The sequence below is a fragment of the Monocercomonoides exilis genome (assembly GCF_001643675.1).
Source record: "Monocercomonoides exilis strain PA203 chromosome Unknown scaffold30-1206723, whole genome shotgun sequence".
Lineage (NCBI taxonomy): Eukaryota > Preaxostyla > Oxymonadida > Polymastigidae > Monocercomonoides > Monocercomonoides exilis.
In genome coordinates, this window is record NW_027150575.1 from 931,948 (window position 1) to 952,298 (window position 20,351).

The 20,351-nt window shown below is 39.9% G+C and overlaps 6 protein-coding genes across 6 annotated transcripts; 2 read left to right on the forward strand and 4 right to left on the reverse strand.

The window, feature by feature from the left end:
- Window positions 1–30: 30 nt before the first annotated feature.
- Window positions 31–874, forward strand: MONOS_8721 (uncharacterized protein). Its single transcript, XM_067879155.1, has 5 exons — window positions 31–232; window positions 310–363; window positions 429–482; window positions 537–619; window positions 678–874. Exons 1-5 carry the CDS (start codon window positions 44–46, stop codon window positions 724–726), a joined length of 429 nt encoding a protein of 142 aa, XP_067725205.1. The 5' UTR covers window positions 31–43; the 3' UTR covers window positions 727–874.
- Window positions 875–3,912: 3,038 nt separating this feature from the next.
- MONOS_8720 (uncharacterized protein) lies at window positions 3,913–10,298 on the forward strand (the record flags this gene model as incomplete). The annotated part of the gene is made up of 2 exons (XM_067879154.1): window positions 3,913–10,037; window positions 10,238–10,298. The coding sequence occupies 2 exons, from the start codon at window positions 3,913–3,915 to the stop codon at window positions 10,296–10,298; spliced, it is 6,186 nt and encodes a 2,061-aa protein (XP_067725206.1).
- Window positions 10,299–13,864: 3,566 nt separating this feature from the next.
- MONOS_8719 (uncharacterized protein) lies at window positions 13,865–14,457 on the reverse strand (the record flags this gene model as incomplete). The annotated part of the gene is made up of 2 exons (XM_067879153.1): window positions 13,865–14,036; window positions 14,117–14,457. The coding sequence occupies 2 exons, from the start codon at window positions 14,455–14,457 to the stop codon at window positions 13,865–13,867; spliced, it is 513 nt and encodes a 170-aa protein (XP_067725207.1).
- A 506-nt stretch (window positions 14,458–14,963) lies between these two features.
- On the reverse strand, window positions 14,964–15,170 carry MONOS_8718 (uncharacterized protein; the record flags this gene model as incomplete). The annotated part of the gene is made up of 1 exon (XM_067879152.1): window positions 14,964–15,170. The coding sequence occupies one exon, from the start codon at window positions 15,168–15,170 to the stop codon at window positions 14,964–14,966; it is 207 nt and encodes a 68-aa protein (XP_067725208.1).
- Window positions 15,171–15,251: 81 nt separating this feature from the next.
- On the reverse strand, window positions 15,252–17,645 carry MONOS_8716fu8717 (putative Ubiquitin family; the record flags this gene model as incomplete). Its single annotated transcript, XM_067879151.1, has 2 exons — window positions 15,252–16,274; window positions 16,341–17,645. 2 exons carry the CDS (start codon window positions 17,643–17,645, stop codon window positions 15,252–15,254), a joined length of 2,328 nt encoding a protein of 775 aa, XP_067725209.1.
- An 84-nt stretch (window positions 17,646–17,729) lies between these two features.
- MONOS_8715 (uncharacterized protein) lies at window positions 17,730–17,954 on the reverse strand (the record flags this gene model as incomplete). Its single annotated transcript, XM_067879150.1, has 1 exon — window positions 17,730–17,954. The coding sequence occupies one exon, from the start codon at window positions 17,952–17,954 to the stop codon at window positions 17,730–17,732; it is 225 nt and encodes a 74-aa protein (XP_067725210.1).
- Window positions 17,955–20,351: the final 2,397 nt, after the last annotated feature.

The window sequence follows — 20,351 nt, forward strand, 5'->3', positions numbered from 1 at the left end:
ATTTATGGGACATTTGATTAACTTTCCCTTAATTGCAAAAAGAATGATAGTTTTGTTTTATTTTTTTGTTTCTGCTGCGTTTTGCAGGAGCGAAAGTGAGCGTTCGTATTGCAAAGCGAATGGATTTGATTCAGGGGTGCTTGAATGCTCAACATGCAAGCTTGTTGAAACATACACCGAGGATAAGGAATTGACTGAAATTTGCCGAAAGTGCTGCAATAAATTCAAAATTGTATGCTCAATTGAAAAAACATTGTGATCGTTTTTAATGATTGTTTTTTCGTAATTTTCATGAATTTGTGAAATCAGGAAAAGCATCCAAAAGCATTATTTGAATACGATGAGCAACGCATCACTTCAGAAGTTTGCCCCTTTTATCCTTTTATCAATATGTTTTTTGAATTATTTCACTTTTTATTATTGTTAAGTTGTGGTCATTCGTTCAAAATGAAGCTCCAAAGATTAAAAACTTGCAAGTGAGGGTTTGCACAATTCAAATTTGTTATCTTTAAATGTTTATTTTCATATGTTAACAGACGAGAGCAGGGGCAATGTGCGAATTGACTTTATTTGATGGATCAGGAAATCCTGTTGATCAGTTCAGTATCATTGAATGGAAGTTTGTTTTTATTTTTTGAACTTTAGGTTTTTATTAAAGCATATTGTTTTCAAAACAGCACCCGCGATGTTCTAGAATTTTTAGGGGATAAATTAAACAGAAACTAAAAAAAAAAAAATTCAGTCGAGAACAAGAATCTTTGATTACATCTTTAAAAATTGAAAATTTTTTCTTCAATAAATTTTTATGTGAACAATTCACTTTTTGCTTGTTATTATTTCCAATTATTATATAAAATTATTGAGATTGCGTTTATTTATCTTTTCTTTTAAAAGACTTGAGATCCCACAAAAAATATATATGTATAAATATATTTGCATTTGTTAAAAATTCTACAAAAAAATCAACATTACAACATTCCGATTTGATACCTATATTTCGTTCATTCTAAAATGGACCAAAGGAGCATAAATAATCTCTCAATCTCTCTTTCATTTTAGAAAACCAAAAAATCACTTGGAAAAAATTTTTCGAAAAAAATCCCCGTTTTTCAATAATCCAGGAATATTGGAATTCCGAATATAACAAAAACAAAGACTTCACATTGAAATTCTCATTCTTTTGCAGAACAAAAAAGTCAAATTAAATTTTCACAAAATATTTGACAAGATATTTGAAAAAAAAAAAAAGTCAAAAATCAAAAGCATTCAAACTACGATATATTTTCAATAATAAATTGATATTTTTCTTTATGTTTCAAAATTTTTGAAAAATGAAATGCAATTCTTTCATTCACGAAAAATACAACCATGTGATCCAAAGTATTTTATCAATCACGTCATAAAAAGAATTGCATTCCCAAGCAAAAATAAATTTTTTTTGACAATCGGAAAATATGATATATCTAAGCAAAAATTGTGTGGAACAAAATTTAAAATCCAAATATTTAGTCACTTTGTGACTAAATTTTCTGTTTAATGAAAAAATACTAAGACTTGTTCCAAAATTATTCAGATATCATTTCTAAATAAATCTGCCATAACATTTGGGAAGAAATTTTTTACTTTATGAATCTTGTTCCACTCAATGATTTCTTTCATTTTTCAAAATTTTTTATTATTTTCATAATTATAATGCGTGGGAGTGTAGAACTTTTAATGATTCGATGGAGAAAAAAATTGAAACAAATTTGAGTCTTTTTTCATAAATGAAAAAATTTCGCCCCATTTAGAAAATAAATTCTTAAAAATCTAAAATAAAGTTAATTATTTGAAAATATGGTGTGGAACAAAATTAAAGAAAAAAGTTTTCCCCTCCTCCACTCCCCCCTTTGTCAAAATGTATCCCTAAATTTAATTTTTGCTCCCATAATAAAAAATATATTTTTTTCAAAAAGAATAATCTAATTTTTTTGTTGACACAGAACGAAAATGTTGTCAGGAGTGGGGATGCCTGTTTTCAGTGTATTTTTTCTTTGTGTGAATCTTGTTGCAACCACCGGAGACTCGAGCTGGATTGGAGAAAAAATAGAAAAAGAAGAAATGATTAAAGTGGATAGAAATATGCTTCAGATAAACAAATATCCTTCAAATGATGAATTAAATAATAATATAGAAGATGGTGGAAGATTGATGGAAAATAAAAAGAGAAGTGAAATTGAAGGAAGAGATTTTATCAAAGATGATGAAAAAAGCAAAGAAGAATATGGAAGAGAAATTGGAATTTTGAAGAAAGCTGACATTTGCCAATTCAGTGAAATTGAGGGTTGCTTGGAATGCTTCAATTCATCGGTCATGGAAATGGGCTTGGTTGTGAGAGAAAAAGGAACAAAAAGGATTCTCATTGCGAAAAAAGGAAGCATTATTTCGATGAAAAAGTGCATTCTTTTTGTTGAGAAACATTCTTCGCCGATAGAACTGGACGGGAGTTTTGGGTCATTTGTGAACATTTCAATTCAGCCAAATGTTGAAGGATTGAATGAATTTCCTCCTCTTTTCACTTCTGGACAGTTTGACAATGATATTTCAAAGTCATCCATTATTTCGTTGGGTGAATCTCATTTCTCGTCTTTTTGTGTGTCATCGACCCCGTTCCTTTCATCACCATTCATTCCTTTTGTTTCCCTCTCCCAACTCACTTTTTTCAATATTTCATCAGCACCTGATTCGTGCTCATCTCCAACCACAACATCAACCCAAACCACTTGCATGATGAGCAGCTGTTTATTTTCTTCTGTTTGTGATGCATATGATGGCGGGATTGTTCCCTCTCTGAACAACCCCTTGGCTTCCTTAACTGTTTCAAACACCTCGTTTGTTGGATGTTATCGGACAAGGAATGTCAATGTCAATGGAACAGAAGGGAATCTGTCGAAACAAGAGAGAATAAAGATCCTTGACAACGGTGTGAATTCATTTGTTTGGTGCGAATGGAATGGATCAAAGACAACAGGATCAACGGGAGATTATGCTGATGATGCTTCTAATGGAGGAGCAATTCAAATGTTCAATCGAGGAAATGGAATTCTTTCCGTTTCTCATTGCTCTTTTAATAATTGTTATGCTTTTTACGCTGGAGGAGGAATAATGTGCCATGGAATTAATTCTGTTGAATTTGTGAACAACACTTTCGACTCATGTCATGCGCAAAATCGATATGGAGGAGGGGCTTTCGTTTATACGATTTCAACATGTGTTCAGATCAGTGGATGCAACTTCAGAAATTGTAAAGCAAATTATGACGGAGGAGGGCTCTTTCTCGAATCTTTTCAGATTTGGGGATCAAATTGCATTGACGCAGACAGCGGAAGAGGAGAGAGTGCGTGTGTGTTTGACTGCAGTTTTTCTTTATGCTCACTTTCTGGTTCATATGGTGGAGGCATGTGGGTATATAAATTTCCTTCTCAGTTCAAAATTAGGAGCATTCAGTTTTTGTCATGTTTCGTATCGTCATATGGAGGAGGCATGAGCTTCAGACCGGAAAAACAAGATGATGGGATTTATTGTTATTTTTTGTTCTTTCACGAATGCAAATGCTCTCCAAACACTCCATATGGGCATGATATTGATTTCGTTGATTTTAACAATTTGTATTTATCGTCAATTAATCCATTCTTTGAATGTTACACAACAAATACAGATGATAAAAGAGTGTGCTATACGTTTAATTCATCCGGTTCCTGGGCATATGAACAAACATCGAAAAAAGATTGGCTGAAAGACAAGACAACATATGTTTCTGTGAATGGGAATGATGCTTCTGAGTTGTGTGGGGTTAATGAATTAAATCCATGTTTGACAGTGAAGAAAGCGTTTGAGATGTGTGAAGTGCAGATTAGCTTGTCAGTCACGCTGATGGAAGGGAATCACACAAGCGAGGTGACAACAATTGAGATTGGAGAAAAGAAGATTTCGGTCATTGGGATAGGCATAGAGAAGAGTTCGATTGGAACAGGAGCCCTTTCATCAACTGGAGCGCTGTTCAGTGCGACAACAGGCCAACTTGGTTTATTGCACATGAAGGTTGATTGCAACTCAAATGCAAGTCCTTCGCCGAGTGTGGTTTTTGTGTCTGATGGGAGTGGGTCACTTTCGTTGGAGGATGTTGTGATTACCACGAGCAATATTGGAGAATATATGATATCTTCTTCAGTGTTTGTGGTGCCGCTGTTACAGCTGTCGATGGTTGGTGTGGAGATCAAGAATATGAATGTCTCAAAATCATTGTTCACTGAACCTGCTTTGTCTTCTTCTTCCTCCTCCTCATCTGCCCTGTTTTTGACAGCCACTTCATCTGGAGAGAACATGATTGCGAACTTGACGGTGACGAATGTGAAGTTGATTGAAGGAGATGGGGTGGTTGTGGCAAAGAGTGTGGCAGAAGGGGAGACATTTGTTGTTCAGAATGTGACAGTCGAGGATTGTGAGTGCAAGAATGGCAGTGGTGGTGGGGTCAAGGTTGAGTTGGAAACAGACACAAGCAAGCTTCAGGTTGAAACATCAACAGCAATCAAGAGATGCACAAGTGGAAAATATGGAGGAGGGATGATGTTGTATCTGGCTGACAACTCAATTGACTTCTCGATTGTGTCAGTTGACTTTTCAGGGTGTTCTGCTTCATTGGGGGGGAATTATGTGTTTGTGAATGGGAGCAATTCAGCGAGCTGGGGAATAACAACAGAAAAGCTGAATATCCAACATGACGATTCAAAATACGATGAGCTGGTGGGATATGATCGGAGCGACACAACGATGGGGCTGTTCCCACTGAATGTGTATTTGGACAGATATCCAGATGCAGCACATGTGGGGAAGGGGAAGGATGGGCTGGGTGGATATGACTCGTGGTTCTGTGGATTTGACTATTATCCGTGTGCCACTATCACCCATGCAGCGCGGGTGAGATATGCAGACACAAACAAGAAGATCGAATTGGATTCGGGATTTGAGCTTGCTGAGGCAGTTGGAATGACAGATGGCCATGAATGGGAGATTTCATGTGCAACAAAAGGGATGGAAGTTGGGGTGAAAGCACAAGAGAATTTTGAGTCATCTTGTCTGATTGAGGTTCAGAGCAAATGTTCAATGAGAAACATCAAGTTCTGTATTCCATCTGCTCTATCTGGTGCATCATCATCATCTCTGATTTCATCCAACTCCACACTCCTCACACTCACTGACTGTTCTGTTGTTTGTTCCTCTGAGAATTCCATTGGATATTGTTTTGTGAATGTGATTGGGGGAAAAGTGAAAGTGGAGGGATTGGTGATCAGAGAGACCTTGAGATTTGGAGAACATTCAGTGATTGAGTTTGGCGAAGGGGTGGAATCAGTTGTGTTTTGTGGGTGTGAGGTGAATAACATTGAGAAGAGAAGTGGAGATGGGGGATGGGTGAGTGGAGTGGTTGGGGCAGAGAGAGATGAGGGGAAGAATGGGATAATTGTGATTGAGTCGTGTGTTGTGAAGGGGTGCAGGTGTGTTGGTGGAAGAGGAGGTGGGATGAGTGTTGTTGTGAAGGGGGAAGGGAGTGTTGTTGTGAATGGGAGTTGTGTGATTGATGGGTGTGAGGCGAAGGGTACAGGGGAGAGTTCAGATGAGAGAAGTGAAGGGAGAGGGGGAGGGATGATGATTGTGATGGAGAGCAGGGATGGTTCAATGAAAATGGAATCGGGAAGAGAGGGTTTGTTTGTGTTTGGGGAGAATAACAAAGCTCAATATGGGAAGGATGTGTTTGTTGAATGTGGTGGAGGAGTGTTGTTGGAATCGAAAGTGAATGGGAGTTCATTTTCATTTTTTGATTCAAGTGTGATTCCAACAGATGTGTTGAAGCTGTGTGGGAGTGAGGATGGGAGAGAAGGGGAAGTGATTCCGCTGTTTGTGTATTTGTGTTCAATTGGGACAAAGCTGAGAGTTGATGGGAGAGGAGAGAGAGCACTGGATCAGAGCCATTGTGGGTTTGAGGAGTTTGGGTGTTTGACGATTGACTATTGTGTGAGTCAGAGAGCAGGCAGCAATGTGAATGAGATTGAAGTTATCTCAGAATCATGGATAAAGAATGAGATAAAAGTGGTTTCATTTGAGGTTCGTGTTTCAGGGAAAGAAGAAGAGATGAAGGTGTTGGTGAGGGATGAAGGATCGATAAATCAAAATAACCTTATTGAGTGCACAAAATTATTTGAGATGAGATATTTGGCATTTGTGTTGAATGAAGAAATGAATGGGAAGAGAAGTGCATTTATCCACTCCTCATCATCAACCATCACAATGATCAGCTGTTCAGTCACATTTGGAAATGATGAAATGATTGGATACAATGTGATTTGTATTGAGGGAGGAGGGCTGGTTGTGAATGGGTTTGTGATGGAAGGGGGAGTGAGAATGAGTGTGAAATCTTTAATTGTTGTTTCGAATGGAGATGAATTGGAGATGAATCACAGCCGAATGAGTGAAGTGGAAGTTGTTGGTGGAATTGGAGGAGGAGGAGGATGTTTGAATGTGGAGATGGGTGTGAATGGGGTTGTGAATATTGAAGGATGCAATTTGTCATCAGTGTGTTCAGGGGGGAGTGGGATGAAAGGGGGAGGGATGAAGATATCAATTGGGAAGGGAGGGAGTTTGGAAATGAAAGGAGTGAAATTATCAGGATGTGAAGTGCCATCAGAGGATGGAGAGGATGGAGGGAGAGGAATGGGAGGAGGGATGTTTGTTGAACTTCCCAATCAAATGGGAACATTTGTGATGGAAGGGATGGAATTTGAGGGATGCAATGCTTGGAAAGGGAAGAATGTGTTTGTGTCAGGATGGGATCTGAGTGAGATTGTGAATGAGAAGCATCTGAAATGGGAGATGAATTCAGAGGAGTTGAAGTCATTGGATGAGTTGTGTGGATGGGAGAGGAAGTCAACAGGAGAGGAGGGATATGTGATTCCACTGGTTGTGTATTTGTGGAGGAACTGGAGTGGGGATGGGTTTGTTTCAAGGGAGAAAGGAGGAGACTTCAGTGGGTGCGGATATTCAGAAGCACCATGTTCATCGATTGACCACTTGGTATCACTTCGATATCCAACACTTGGAGAAGGGGAGACACATATTGCGATTGTGGGGTCAGGGTTGCTGAGTCATTCCATTTCATTTTCTTCTTCATCTTCTTCTTCTTCATCAATTTCAGAGTTACCAAAAGTGGTGATTGAAGGAACAAAGAAAGGGACAGGAGTGACGATCAGTGATGAAGATGAGAATGATTTGTCTGATGGTTCAATGATCTCCTCGAATGTGAGTCTGTCATTTGTGAATGTGTCATTCACCAAGCCAGCCATCACAACCAATCATGAAGTGTTGATTGAATCCTCTGGAGCAAACACATTATTGTCAGTTTCAGATTGTTCATTTGGCCCAGGGAGAGGGGTGGCAGAAAGTTTTGGATATTGTGTGATGAGAGTGAATGGAGGGAGTGTATTGATTGAGAGGTGTTCGTTGAGTTTGATTTCAGAGCTGAAAGGGTTGATTGCGTTCAGCCCAAGTGCAGTTGAGGTGACACTTCAGAATGTGAACATCTCATTTGCCGGAGCGAAAGAAAGAAGCCTGATTTCGATGATGGAAGAGGAAAACCAGATGAATGGAGAAAAGAAGGCATTTTCAAATGGGAACAGACCAGTTTTGAGAGTTGTTGGGTGTTCATTTGCGAACATCACGAATGAAGGGATTGGAGCGAGTGTTGTTGATGTGGGATCATTTGAGAATGGAGTGGAGTGTGTGATAGATGAGTGTTCGATGTCAAGCTGCAAGAGTGGCTTGAGCGATGAAGGAGGGGGAATGAGAGTGGTGCTGAAGAGTGGGGAATCAGTGTTGAAAGTGAATGGGAGCTCGTTTTCGATGTGCAAGTGCTCGGGTGAAACAGGGTGTGGAGGAGGGCTGTTTATTGATGGATCAGACCCACATGCGAATTATGGAAATGAAAGTCCGATTCCACCTCTGAATTTCAAGATTGTGAACATCCTGTTTGTGATGAATGAGGCGCATGTGGGGAAAGACATATTTGTCAGATGCCACTCGATTGCTCACCAGATCAACGAAACACTGTTTGCGCTGAACTACAACCAGGAGTCACTGAACTCGAACAACTCGATCTGTGGGAGGGATGTTTGGAGCGAGAAAGATATTGATCTGATTCCGCTGATTACATGCTATTATTCGGCACAGGTATTTGTGAGTGGTAGAGGGAGTGATGGGAGGGGATGTGGGGCACAGAGCAATCCGTGTGTGAGCATCGACTGTGGGGTTGGCCACATCGAGGAAGGGGTGATGAATGGGATTCTGATTGATGTGGAAGGGTTTGTGAGGAAGGAGTGTGTGATTGGGGACCTGGTTGTGAACTCATTGAAAAAGACACAGGGGATTGTTCGATTGAACTGCAAGATTGAGAAATCAGGTGAGAAGGATTGTGTGATGGAGTTTGTGAATGAATGTTCAGTGGAGAGGTGCTCATTCCAGTTTGAAGATGGATTTGAATCGACTCACAATTGTCTCATGAAAGTGAAGAATGGTTCAATGGAGATACAGAAATGTGAATTCTTCTCTTCTTCAATTGTAGTTGAGGATATGAAGTTGAACAGTTCAATTGTGAGTGTGGAGAGTGGAGAGCTGAAGATATTTGATTCAACGTTCAGGGATATTCATACAACAAGATCAGTGCTTTCATTCCATGAAGAATCGGATGTGATGATTGATGAAACAAGATTATTGAATATCGAATGTGAGGGAGATGTTGTGAGTGTTGGAGGGAAAGCGAAAGTGGAGATGAAAGAGATGGGAGTTGTGAATGTGACTGTGTTGTTAGAGGGGTGTGTGATTGTGATCGATAATGCCGAACAAGAGGTGAGTGTGCTGAACAGCTCATTCGGAAAGTGTGTGAATTCTGTTGATAAGGGAAGGATGATGCAGATCAGGAATTCCAAGAATGTGAGGGTTGAGGCATGTGTGTTTGATGGAGAAAGAGAAGATGAAATTGTCAAGGAAGAAAACAATAGAAAAGAAGGATTATGCAAATGGAATGGGTCATTGGTTGATGTTGAGAAGAGCAAGGTGGAGATGAGGGAAACAACAATCAGAAATAGCAAGGGAGGAGGGCTGTGGGTGAGTGGAGGGAGTGTGAGGATTGAAAATGGAAAGTTTGAGAATAACAACGCATCGATTGAGGGATATCCATCAGCTCGAAGGAATGCGATTTGTGAAGGGAATGGGGGGTTGAATGTTGTGAGTGTGAAAGGTGGAGATGGAATGTTGCCAAACACATCATTGTGGATATTGGATGAGGGATGCGAATTGGGAGGGATAGCAACTGAAAGAGGATCATCATTTTTCATCCCTGTTTTGGAAGAGGTGAAGAATGTTTCTCAACAAAATGGAGATGCTGAGTTGATGATTGTGGGAAAGCTGCTTCTGCCATGTGATTTGTCAGTGAAGATGAGCATGAAAAATGGAGATGAAGAGGAGATTGTGAGAAAGGGGATTGAAGAAGAAGAGTTTGTGTCAGAGAATGAGATTCACACATTTATTTCATCTTCAGAATGGGAGAAAGTGAGAGACGAGACAGAAGTGAGTGTGTGGATTGTGTTTGGGAAAGGAGATTCTCCATCAGCAACTGAGTCATTCATTGTGAAGAACAGGAGTGAAAGTGTTGGAAAAGGAGAAGAAAGGATTGTTGAAGGAGGGAAAGAAGGGAAATCATCATGGTCTGCAATAATTGCGATAATATTCGTTATTTTGTTTTTGATTGTTCTGATTGTATCTGTCATTGTGACTATTCGTTGGAGAAAGGCAAAGAATGAGAATAAAGATCTGAGAGAGATTGTGAATGATACAGTGAGAAAGGATCCGAAGGCATTCGAGATGGTGACGATGGAGATGTCTCCAGAGGAGCAGTGGAGGAGAGCAGAGAAAGAGGCAGAGAAGAAGAATGATGAGAGGATAAAGAAAAGAATGTATGAGACGAATATGCAACATTCAGTGTCATCAGAGCATCTTCTGTCTGAGAGTGGATCAACTGAATTCATTCTGGGAAAAGACTCAGATAAGATTCCTCAATGGATGCTGGAGAAAGTGGATGAGAAAGAAGAAGAAGAGACAAGAAAGAGAACACCATCACCATCAATTTCATCAACTTCAACAACTGATTCATCAGATTCAGATTCATCATTTGTTCGATCGGAGAGTCTGTGCCCAACCACTTCATCGATGTCTAATCTGGTGGATGCGATGGCCTGCTCATCCCCTCATGAGAAGCTGATTGTGGATCTGAGGGATTCGCTGTTCATGTTGCTTCACGGGAGTAATAAGACAAAAGAGATGGCGATAGGTACTCTGCAGGAGAGGGAGCAGACAGCTGCCCAAATCCTGTTCTGGGTGGCTAATCTCGCGCTCCACTCCTTTGATGAAATGGAAAATGGATTATCTTCTCTTTCCACTCTGAGTCCTCACATTGTTTTGTTCTCCGAGCACATGGTGATCTGCATTGTCATACATTCTGATCTCCTTTCTTCTGATGATTCAGACTCATCATCCATCTCTTCATCGACCGTTGTGACATCTGCCAGCGATGATGATGATGATGAGGATTCTCTGCCATCATCTGCGTTTGAGGATGAGAGCCTTTTCAAAAAAGAGTGCCTGAGGTGGAAGGCGCCAGAGCTGCAGATGAACAAGAAGATGGGAGCAACGAAGGAGTCAGTTGCTTTTTCGATTGGGATGATGTTGTGGGAGTGTTTGACATTGGAAATTCCGTTTGGAGAGTATGAAGGGGAGGTGGCAGGGCAGAAGATTGTGAATGGGGAGAGGCCAAGTGCGAATGAGGGAAGAGGGAGTCCGTTGATGAATTATGCTGAGATGTGCCTGTCAGGTGATGCATCGAAACGGCCAACTCTTGTGAACATAAAGCGGCAGTTCATTTCACGCTTTCCAGGAGGCGGACCAACAATGACGATGAGCGATGCAATCGAGATTGAAGACAGCTCGGATGAGGAGGAAGCAGAAGAATGCAGCACAAGGAAGAAGGACAAAAGCAGAGGATCAGAGTTGCTGAAGATGTGACGTGCTCAGAATAGACATGAGGATGGTAAATTCACAAAGGTGGAAACGAAGTGATCTTACAGGGGAGCAAATTCAGTGGTGCTTGGAGTGTGAAAGCGATGATGAAGAAGAGCAGAAGAGACCAGATGAATGATGAATGGATTGGATTAAAAGCCTGAAACTCTTTTCTTTCTTTTCTTTTCATTCTTTTCATTTCTTTTTATTATTGTTTTTCTTCTCCTCTCTTATTGCTTTTTTGAGTGAAAGTGTTTCAATATACCATTGTGTTCAAACATTTCTCTGGAAGAAGATCCGATGCAACAACAAGGCAATGGATATGTAGCAATGGATGAGTCGTCTTCATTAGTGATGTTGCTGTCACACTTTTGTTTTTGGTTGTTTTTATGTGAAGGGTAATGTTTTTATTGGTATCAATATTTAATATATTTGTTCATATTTATATTTTTCTGGTTATTTTCTATGATTACGCATTTTATAATTACAAATAAATATTGAATTATTTGTATATTTAATGAAGCGTTGTCACTGGAAGGATTTTTTATATGGGGGAAAATACGGTCTTTCAAGCTTTTTACATACAAAGCACGAAAAACTGCTTCTCTCATAGCTTTATTTCACTTTCTCAGATTTCTAAAAAAAAATGATTTTCATATGTCTATATTTTTTTTGTAGGTTCCTTTTTATTTTTATTTTCAAATAAAATGAAAATTCATATTTCGATCACATTTCTGTTCCCACTCACCAAATTTCACTGTCATGAAAATAATGACGCTGACAAGTTTTTTCTTTCATGACAGCAAAATTTGGTAAGTTGAAACAGAAATTTGATTGAAATATATTTTTTTTTTTTTTTTTTTTTTTGGCATTAGTCGATTAGATCGACACCCAAAAATATACAAAATTTTGGATTTCTTTTTGATAACAATAACAAACTTATAATAATAAATGTGTTTTGTAGCATTTGAGTTTTGAAATTGGGGTTTGAAGTGGGAAAAGGAGCAATTAATTAAAATCACTTAGGGTTTGGCTTCGTTATCTTATTCGTCAAATTTTCTTTTTTAAAAGTATTAGTAAACGATATTTCGTATGTTTAATCAAAAAATAAATCAACCATGCCTTCAGATTCTTTTTATTTTTGATTTCTTAATTCGATCAGCTCTCCCCTTATAATATTTTCTCAATTAATGAAAACAGCCAATGCTGTTCCCTTCTCTCATTCAGTATTTTACAAGTCTATTTCTGATACTGTTATCATATTCATCATGTTTCTTCAATGTGAAAATTGTAAATTGGGTTGAGAATTTATTTTATAAACAAATCAGAATCAAACTTGATTATTGAAATGATTATAATTCCCTTTTTAATGTATAACTCCTCGTTTTTCGGGGAAAAAAAAACAAGAAAATTGAATTTTGTTAAAAGTTTGTCAATAAACTTCTATTTGCAAAATAAGCAGATTTTTCCAAATATTAAGTTGACTTAACGATTTTTTAGGGTGTCGATCTAATCGACTATTACCTTTTTTTTTTTGAAAATTAAACAAAAGGAACTTTTCTAATAAATTTAGACATATGGGTAATTCTTTTTGGGATCATACTTTTTCTGTCAAAATTTTCGGTCTGATTTTTTTCGGTTCGAAAGTTATCAACATGTGAAGAATATGAACGGAAAACATATTAAAATCAATAAAGATAAAATCTCTCGTGAAACTCTTCGAAATCGTTTATTTTTAACTTGAATGGTCGCATTTTATCATAATTTTGAAACATTGACATTGTTTTTTTTCATTCAGTTTCTATTATTCTTGAATAACAAATGTTATCATGATAATATTTAAAAACATGTCACAAACTTCATTTGGTCGACAATTTTTCAGATTTAAAAAGTTATGTTTTTTGATCTCATAAGAATTACAATTGCTGATTTTTGGTGAATTAGAGTTTTTTCTTTTTGATCCATCTTGAAAATAGATGTTAATAAAATTTACAATGAATGTTTCAATTCTTTTTCGAGAAAACTAAATATTAAGATACGTATATAAAATTTTATTCAATCAGAAATTTTCAAATCTCAGAATTGATATGGGTGATTCTTTTTGAAATCATAACTTTTTTCGGTGTGCTGTTTTTTTCAAAGATTGCTTGTCACTGGGTAAAGATTTTTCATTTAAGTGCTTAATACATCAGAACTGTTTCAAAAACAAATGTTAAAGCTGAATTGAAAACGATGGACTTATGAGAATGCATATTCTCTTTTCTATGTTCATTTGTTAATATTCAAGGGAGTTTTTTCGAACCGAAAATTTTGAATGGAAAAATATGACATCAAAAATAATCACCCATATCAACGTTTTGTATAAGCTTATTCATCTCACTGAAATTTGAGCAAAAAAAGCATTTTTATAATTGGTTGTTTGTAATTTGTTTTTTCTTAAAAGTTTAATTTATTTTTAGATTTTTTGAATTCGTTTTTTTTGTTGCAATATTCTCAAAAAATATAACTTCTGCATACAACTATTACAACGATAAGTGAATTTTCAGAGGGAAATATTTCATGTTGTCAATAACAATTTTGAACATTTTTAATTAGACGATGAAGAATATTTAGCCGGAAGGAGTAAGTGAATTGAGCATTTGAAAGAGTTCAAGAATAGTTAAAAAATGAAGTTGAACAAGATGCTGTTATTGAATGGGGTGTTTTTGAAGAAGTCATCCAGAAAACATCAAAAAATGTCAAGCACAACTAGCGTGAGCATCAACCCTCTAGAGTCTCCGTCTTCTGCATTCAACCATCTAGACTCGTTCATCAGCGCTGCCCTACCATCTTTGAAACCTGTTCGAACGAACGGATCGAGTGTGTCGACTTTTTCTTCTTCTCGAACTTTTTGCACTCGGCTGGTGATGTTGTATTCCACACATATGGCAACATCTTTTTTCCTATGACAAGCTTGCTTCCTCTTTATCACCAGCCACACCTTCTACTTCCACCCTCACACGGCGCATTCCATCTCGGCTGCAGCACACATTCCGCCCCCGCATCGCCACCAACACCGGATAGTGCACAAACTCCCCATTCTCCGGGAAATAGACTTCTTACGACACCGTCTGCATCCCACACGCACCCGGAACAACGCTCTGTGTCCTCGTCGCGCTGCCCCTTTGCAGTACAATCGACCGTCCTGGCACCTGCATCAGCACCTGTACCGACCTCTGCGCTGACGTCGTGTTTGTCAGCACCACATCGCACACACACACGCCCAGCTAGCATCTTCTCCTTCTCCACACACTTCCTCGCCTTCCGCCCTTCCTCATTCATCTCCCACTCTTCGCTCACATCACACCCAAACTTCTACACAACCACCTGCTTCATCTCCACTCGTTTCCCCAAGCCACTCAACTACAGCCCTTGTTTCCTCGCTTGTCTCTCTTATTCTCTTTCTCTTTCCTTTTCTCCTTCTCCTTTTTCTTCTCCTTCTATTCCTTCCTTCACTCCCTCAAATTCCTCCATCTCCTTCACAAACAGCACTGCGGCTGTGTCATGCTCCTTATAGACACACTCACCCTTCCTCAACTCAACTCGGTCGCCTTCTCCACGCAAACAGGATGCACACAAACATCTGTCAGCGCAGCTGCAAACGCTGCTGATGCAAACGAATAGGTGCATTCAATCACATTCGCTGACACAAAAGGAACAGACCTCCCACACTCACGCGTATCCCTGCCCACCTCCTCCCCGACACATCCAAACAGATACCGCGCATTGTCCAGGAAGAAATGGTTCCACTCAACCAGTACAGAATGAGATGACGGCACACGATGATATTAATTCTCTCTGTATTCCTTCATGTTCTCCACCTGCAGGAACTTCGCAACTGGCTTTTCCTCTTCTTCTTTCCAGGAACAAAGCTTATCATCTCCAAAAGAGTCGCAAGAAACACAAGAAGCAGAAGTGAAGCCATAATGCACATTCTCTGATTCCATCTGCATTCCCATAGGCGTCGCCATCTGAGGATTTGATCGAATATCCATAAAGAAAGAGCCACAAAAGTCATTTGCCCGACGAGGCATCGCACCAGCGTTGCTTATCCTCTGCCATGCATTCGACTGCATCTATATTCTCGGCCTCGACCCTAATCCTGCACTTGCCACTGCTCCTGCTCTTGCTCCTGCTCCTGCCCTTGCCATACCAACCATCAGCATTGCCATTCTCGCTCCAGGCATCGCTCCTTTCTCCATCTGCCCCATCTGCCCCATCTGCCCTTGAACATCTGTTGCACCCCCCAACATACGCGGCATCAGCTTCAGCTCGTCGTTGTTCCGGATGAAGCACCCGCTCATTGTGCGCGTGTCGCTCAGCTGCACATCGTTGAAGACAATCTTCTGCATGTCAGGCAGAATCCCAAATTTCTTCTGCATAAGCTCCTTCAGTTCCTCCGCCGTAGTCTCCTTCGTCACGCAAACTCGAATAATCTTCCCTTGCATCGTCCTCACCTGCACTACCATCTTCCCCAAATCTCCTCCTTCTTTGAATGCTCGTCCCGATGCTCCTTTCACACTGCTCTTTCTTCCTCTTTCTTCTTCTTCTTCTGCCTCAATGAAACCCCCATCATCCAGTCCCAATGGAAGCACTTTCTCAAACGCCTTCTCCTCTTCTTTCTTGTCTATCAGCTGCGACCTCAGCTGATTTTCCACTTTCTCCACCAACGCCACACACCTCCTCAAACTCCTCTCCAATTCTTCTCCTTCTCTTCTTTCTCCTTCTTTTCCTTCTTCCCTTTTCTTCGCCTTCTGCCCCAGCTCCACCAGCCTCGCCAGCACAAACACTTGCTCCACTGCATTCAGCTTCACAAACAAAGCTGGCTCTGCATATTCCTCAAACAGCTCCACATCTTCCGTGCCCAGCAGATCGTGGTCAACCACCGTCTTCTTCTTTTTGCTCGCCAAACTCGGCCGAACCGCTTTCGCAAAGAATTTTGGCGCCTTTTTGAACAGCAGAATATTCGTTTCCTCACACGCAAATTCGCTGTAACGATCACAAAGCTCTCGGAATTTCTTCTTCTTCTCTTCTCCTTCTTCTTTTTCTTCATCTTCATCCTCATCCTCATTATCATCATCAACCAACTTGTACAGCTCCTCAAACGCATTACATCACGCATCAAATGCTCTCACTTTTGCCCCGTCTCCCTCATTCTTCTTCACCTTCGCCTTCATCACGCACTTCAGCAGATGAAGAATTCCCCCAAAGCAACTGTAGCTTTCATATGTAGATGTCAACAGATCTTTTATCTTCCGCGTCGCAACACATTTCGAAAGATATGCTTTCTTCAATGATACTCCTCCTGTCTTCTTCCCATTTGAACTGGCACATTTACATTCACATCTTGATTTTATTTTCTCCTCCTTCTCCTTCTTTTCTTCCTTCTTTTCTTCCTTCTTTTCTTCCTTCTTTTCTTCCTTCTTTTCTTCATCCTTCTCATCGCCTGCATCCCAACATCTGCTTCTCAGCACTTTTTCTGGCAGAATCAGCGCCGAGTGCATCTTCTGCAAAACATGCTTCTTCGGGTCAAACACATTCATCAGCCGCATTTCCCTCAATCGTCCTTCTCCTTCTTCTCCTTCTCCTCCTTCTCTTTCCTCCGTTTTCATTCTCCCTCCGCACAGACTCAGATCCACCCCCACCACTTTCGCCACCACATGCTCATCGTCTGTCGCCACCACTGTCACAGTGCTCTGCCCCTTCCCTGCAATCACCTCCATCGGGACAACCACACGCCTCCTCTTCCCTTCCCCTGGTGCTTCGTTCAGCACAACTGTCGTCGTCTCCCCCAAAAAGTCGATGTTCTTCCAGTCTGCCAGGCTCCTCCTCCAGTTCCGCACTCCTCCCATTCCCTCTCCTATCACAACGTTCATCATCATCTTCTTCTTCTTCCTCGCCATCATGTCTGCCATCATCTCTCCGCTCGCTGCTCCTCCGCAGATTGCATCCCCTGCACATGCGCTCGTCTCCTTCCTCCAAGTCTCCTGCGTCACAACCCCGTGCATCAGCACAGAAGGCGCATCCAGGGTGTTCCCCAGCCGCGCTGCTGCCGTCTGTCTTCGCTGGATGTATTCTTGCTCTGTGCCCAGCCTCTTTTCCGACTTGTAGAAGAACCCCGCCACCTTTGCGGTCTGCACCTCTGCCTGCCTCCCCTCTGCCAGCCCTGTCAGCTGCGTCTCTGTATCAAACGCCCCCGCAAACACACTCCCAAACATATGCACACGCGTCATTGCTGTGCAGTTGCTCAGAATCACCTCCACTTTCCTTGCTTCCGCTCCTTCTCTCATCTGCCTAACTCCCACAATCACAACTGCTGCATCACCTCCTCGTCGCCCGATCCTCCGCACACCACATAGAAGCGATGTGTTGTCCTGCCTCATCCCACAATCGCTTTCTTCTTCTTCTTCTTTCCATTTATCGCTCATGTTTTCCCCCTTCATTCCATCTTTCTTGTTGCTTTCAGCCATCTTCCGTGGCTCATTCAGCGAAATAGACGTCCGCAGCCCCGTCGCCCACTCTAACAGCTCATATTCCCCACAAGTTAAATCAGCCTACAGAATCGCCTTCTCTTCCTTCATCACCATCTTCTCGCTCACATCACGCAGCGGGACAATCCGCTCTATCCCGATCATTTGCGTCAGCGAAACCAGTCTCTTCTCAATCCTCTTCTTCTCATTCTTCGCTCTCTCCTTTTCTTCCTCTTCAATCTTTTCATCTTCACTCCTTTCCTCTTCTCCTTCATCCCATCCCTTTGCCTTCCAGCTTTTCCACCACATGCCTCGACTGCAGCGATTGCAACACCAGCCGCGCTATCACCGACGGCAGCAGCGACGGTTCAAATTGATCGCAGATCGATGTGAGCGCATTCACATCTGCCGCTGCAACGATCCGCTTTCTCCCCGACTTCGTGCTCACAAATGCTGCAAGCGATGGAGCCTGACCAACAAACGGAACAGAAAGCATCACATCGTATGCACACGTAACACCTCCATTCAGCACTCCCCGCCAAGCCACAACATATTCCTTGAAGCGTCTGTTGCTCCCTTAATTACGAATTCCTTTGATTTGCATGCGCCCCAGCTTCTTCTGACACAGCAATCCGCATCCGTCTATCGATATCGTCCATCGCTGCTACAGACGTGTATGACGCCACCGCAGACGCATACGAAGAGTTAATTGCAGGCGAAGATGAAGACGATAATTACTTGTCATCTCCTTCCGCTTTCTTCTCTTCGCTGCTCTGCCTCCTGAATGGAGAAGAAGATCTACGTTCTACTTCAGTTGAATAAGACTAAGTCAAAAAAAAAAAAAAATAGAATGACAAGAATAATGCTGTGCTGTTTTCCTGAAATAAAAATGTGTAAGAGATGTGAGATAATTTTTTAAAAGTTGACCAACAAGCTTCACTTTGATTTCTTCAATTTTCGCATCAGAAAGTTTAAACAGTTGATGAAGTCATTCACCTCAAAATGATGAAACTTCGTTGTGTTTTCCTTTTTCTTTTTCTTTCTTTTTTTCTTTTTTTGAAATATCATTGCAAATTGGATGATATCGAACTTTGAATAGTTAATATTCATAAAATTCCGATTTTATTGATTGCAAAATTAAAGGAGACATAACAGAATGTTTGTATTTTACTAAGTAAACATCAATAAAGTATACAAGTGTATATCAGATTTCTTCAGTTCTTTCGAGAAGTGTACAGTATAAACAATCAAATTGACTACTCATGCATATGCCATTTCATTTGTTTTATTGATCGTTCATATTTGTGATTTGTGACTTTTGTGAATATCTCTTTTCAATTGTTTATTTGTTATTTTAGTATTTTTTAAAAATGCATCCAAAAGATCATAAATCAACATTGAAGCTTATTTTTTTGTGACTATTTTGATATTTAACATGTCCAAAAATTCAATAAGTTTGAAAAGAACAATTAAAAAATCAGTAAACAAGAATAAACCAAATTCTTGCAACAAAACTCTAATCACAAATTGAGAGCAATTCCAACTGTAAACACAATGCTTCACAGAACCCTTTGAGGTTGAATAAATAATTTGAAGTTGGTGCAGCCATTTTAGAATGATTATTTTGATACAGATAGACTGTTGATTGAAAGTTGAAAGGAAGCTGAAGCTCAGAAATGAATGATAGTCGAATGGAAGATGAAAGAGAAGCGTGATTGTGGAAGAGTTGTGAAAAAATTATCTGCTGAAGCTCTGCAATTGAGCAATATTGGCTTAGGAAGAAACAAGTTTGTTTGAAGATGAGGAAGCAATATGATAGGAGATAAAAGTATTTTTTCGATAATTGTGAAAGAAAAATGAATTTTGATGAAGGATAATGTGAGTTGAGTGAAATGGTTGATGAAGAATGCTGATAAGAAGAAGAAGATGATGATGATGATGAAGGAGGAAGGAGAAGGAGAAAAAGAAGTGAATGAAGAATTTCGTGCATTCATGTTGCTTGGCGAAGAGTAATGATAAGGCAATGAGCCAATTGTTGACGATGATGATGAATGAGAATAACTTGTATTTTCGCTTGTTTCATGCGAAAACTACCAAAAATTCGACAGGAATGAATCCAAAGTTTCATTGATAAAAGCATATGTTTTAAAATGCAAAAAGTCGATGTTTTTATCAGATCAAGAAATTGATGGATTGCGATGTATCCAGATCTTCTCGATCATTCTCTTTGGCTTTGCTGTTCACCACTTTCATTTGAACGAACTTTTTTTATGCGTTGCTGTTTCATTTATCGGTTTAATCGCTTCTTTTTCTTCCTCTTTTTCTCCATTTTTTCTTTATTTTCTTCTGCTATCACATCTTCTTCAACTTTCCCTTAAAAGCATTTCTAAAACATATAAATAGACAGTATCAAAACTTTTTCATATTATTCTTGTGAATACTCGACAAAACTTTCAATTCTCACATATTCCGATTTATGTTCAGCAACTTTGGTCGACTTTTCATCTCGGCATATAACTTCAATTCTTTTATTTTTTTTTTTTTTCTCTTCTTCATCTTTTCCCTCTCTGCTATTATCTCTTTCTCTTCCTTCCTCATTGTTCTTCCCTTCCTGCTTCAGCTGCACTCGTTGGAGTCATATAATGTCGTTCATCAAGTTTTGATATCTCTTGCTTTTTATCATCTGCATAACTGCTTCTAGGCACG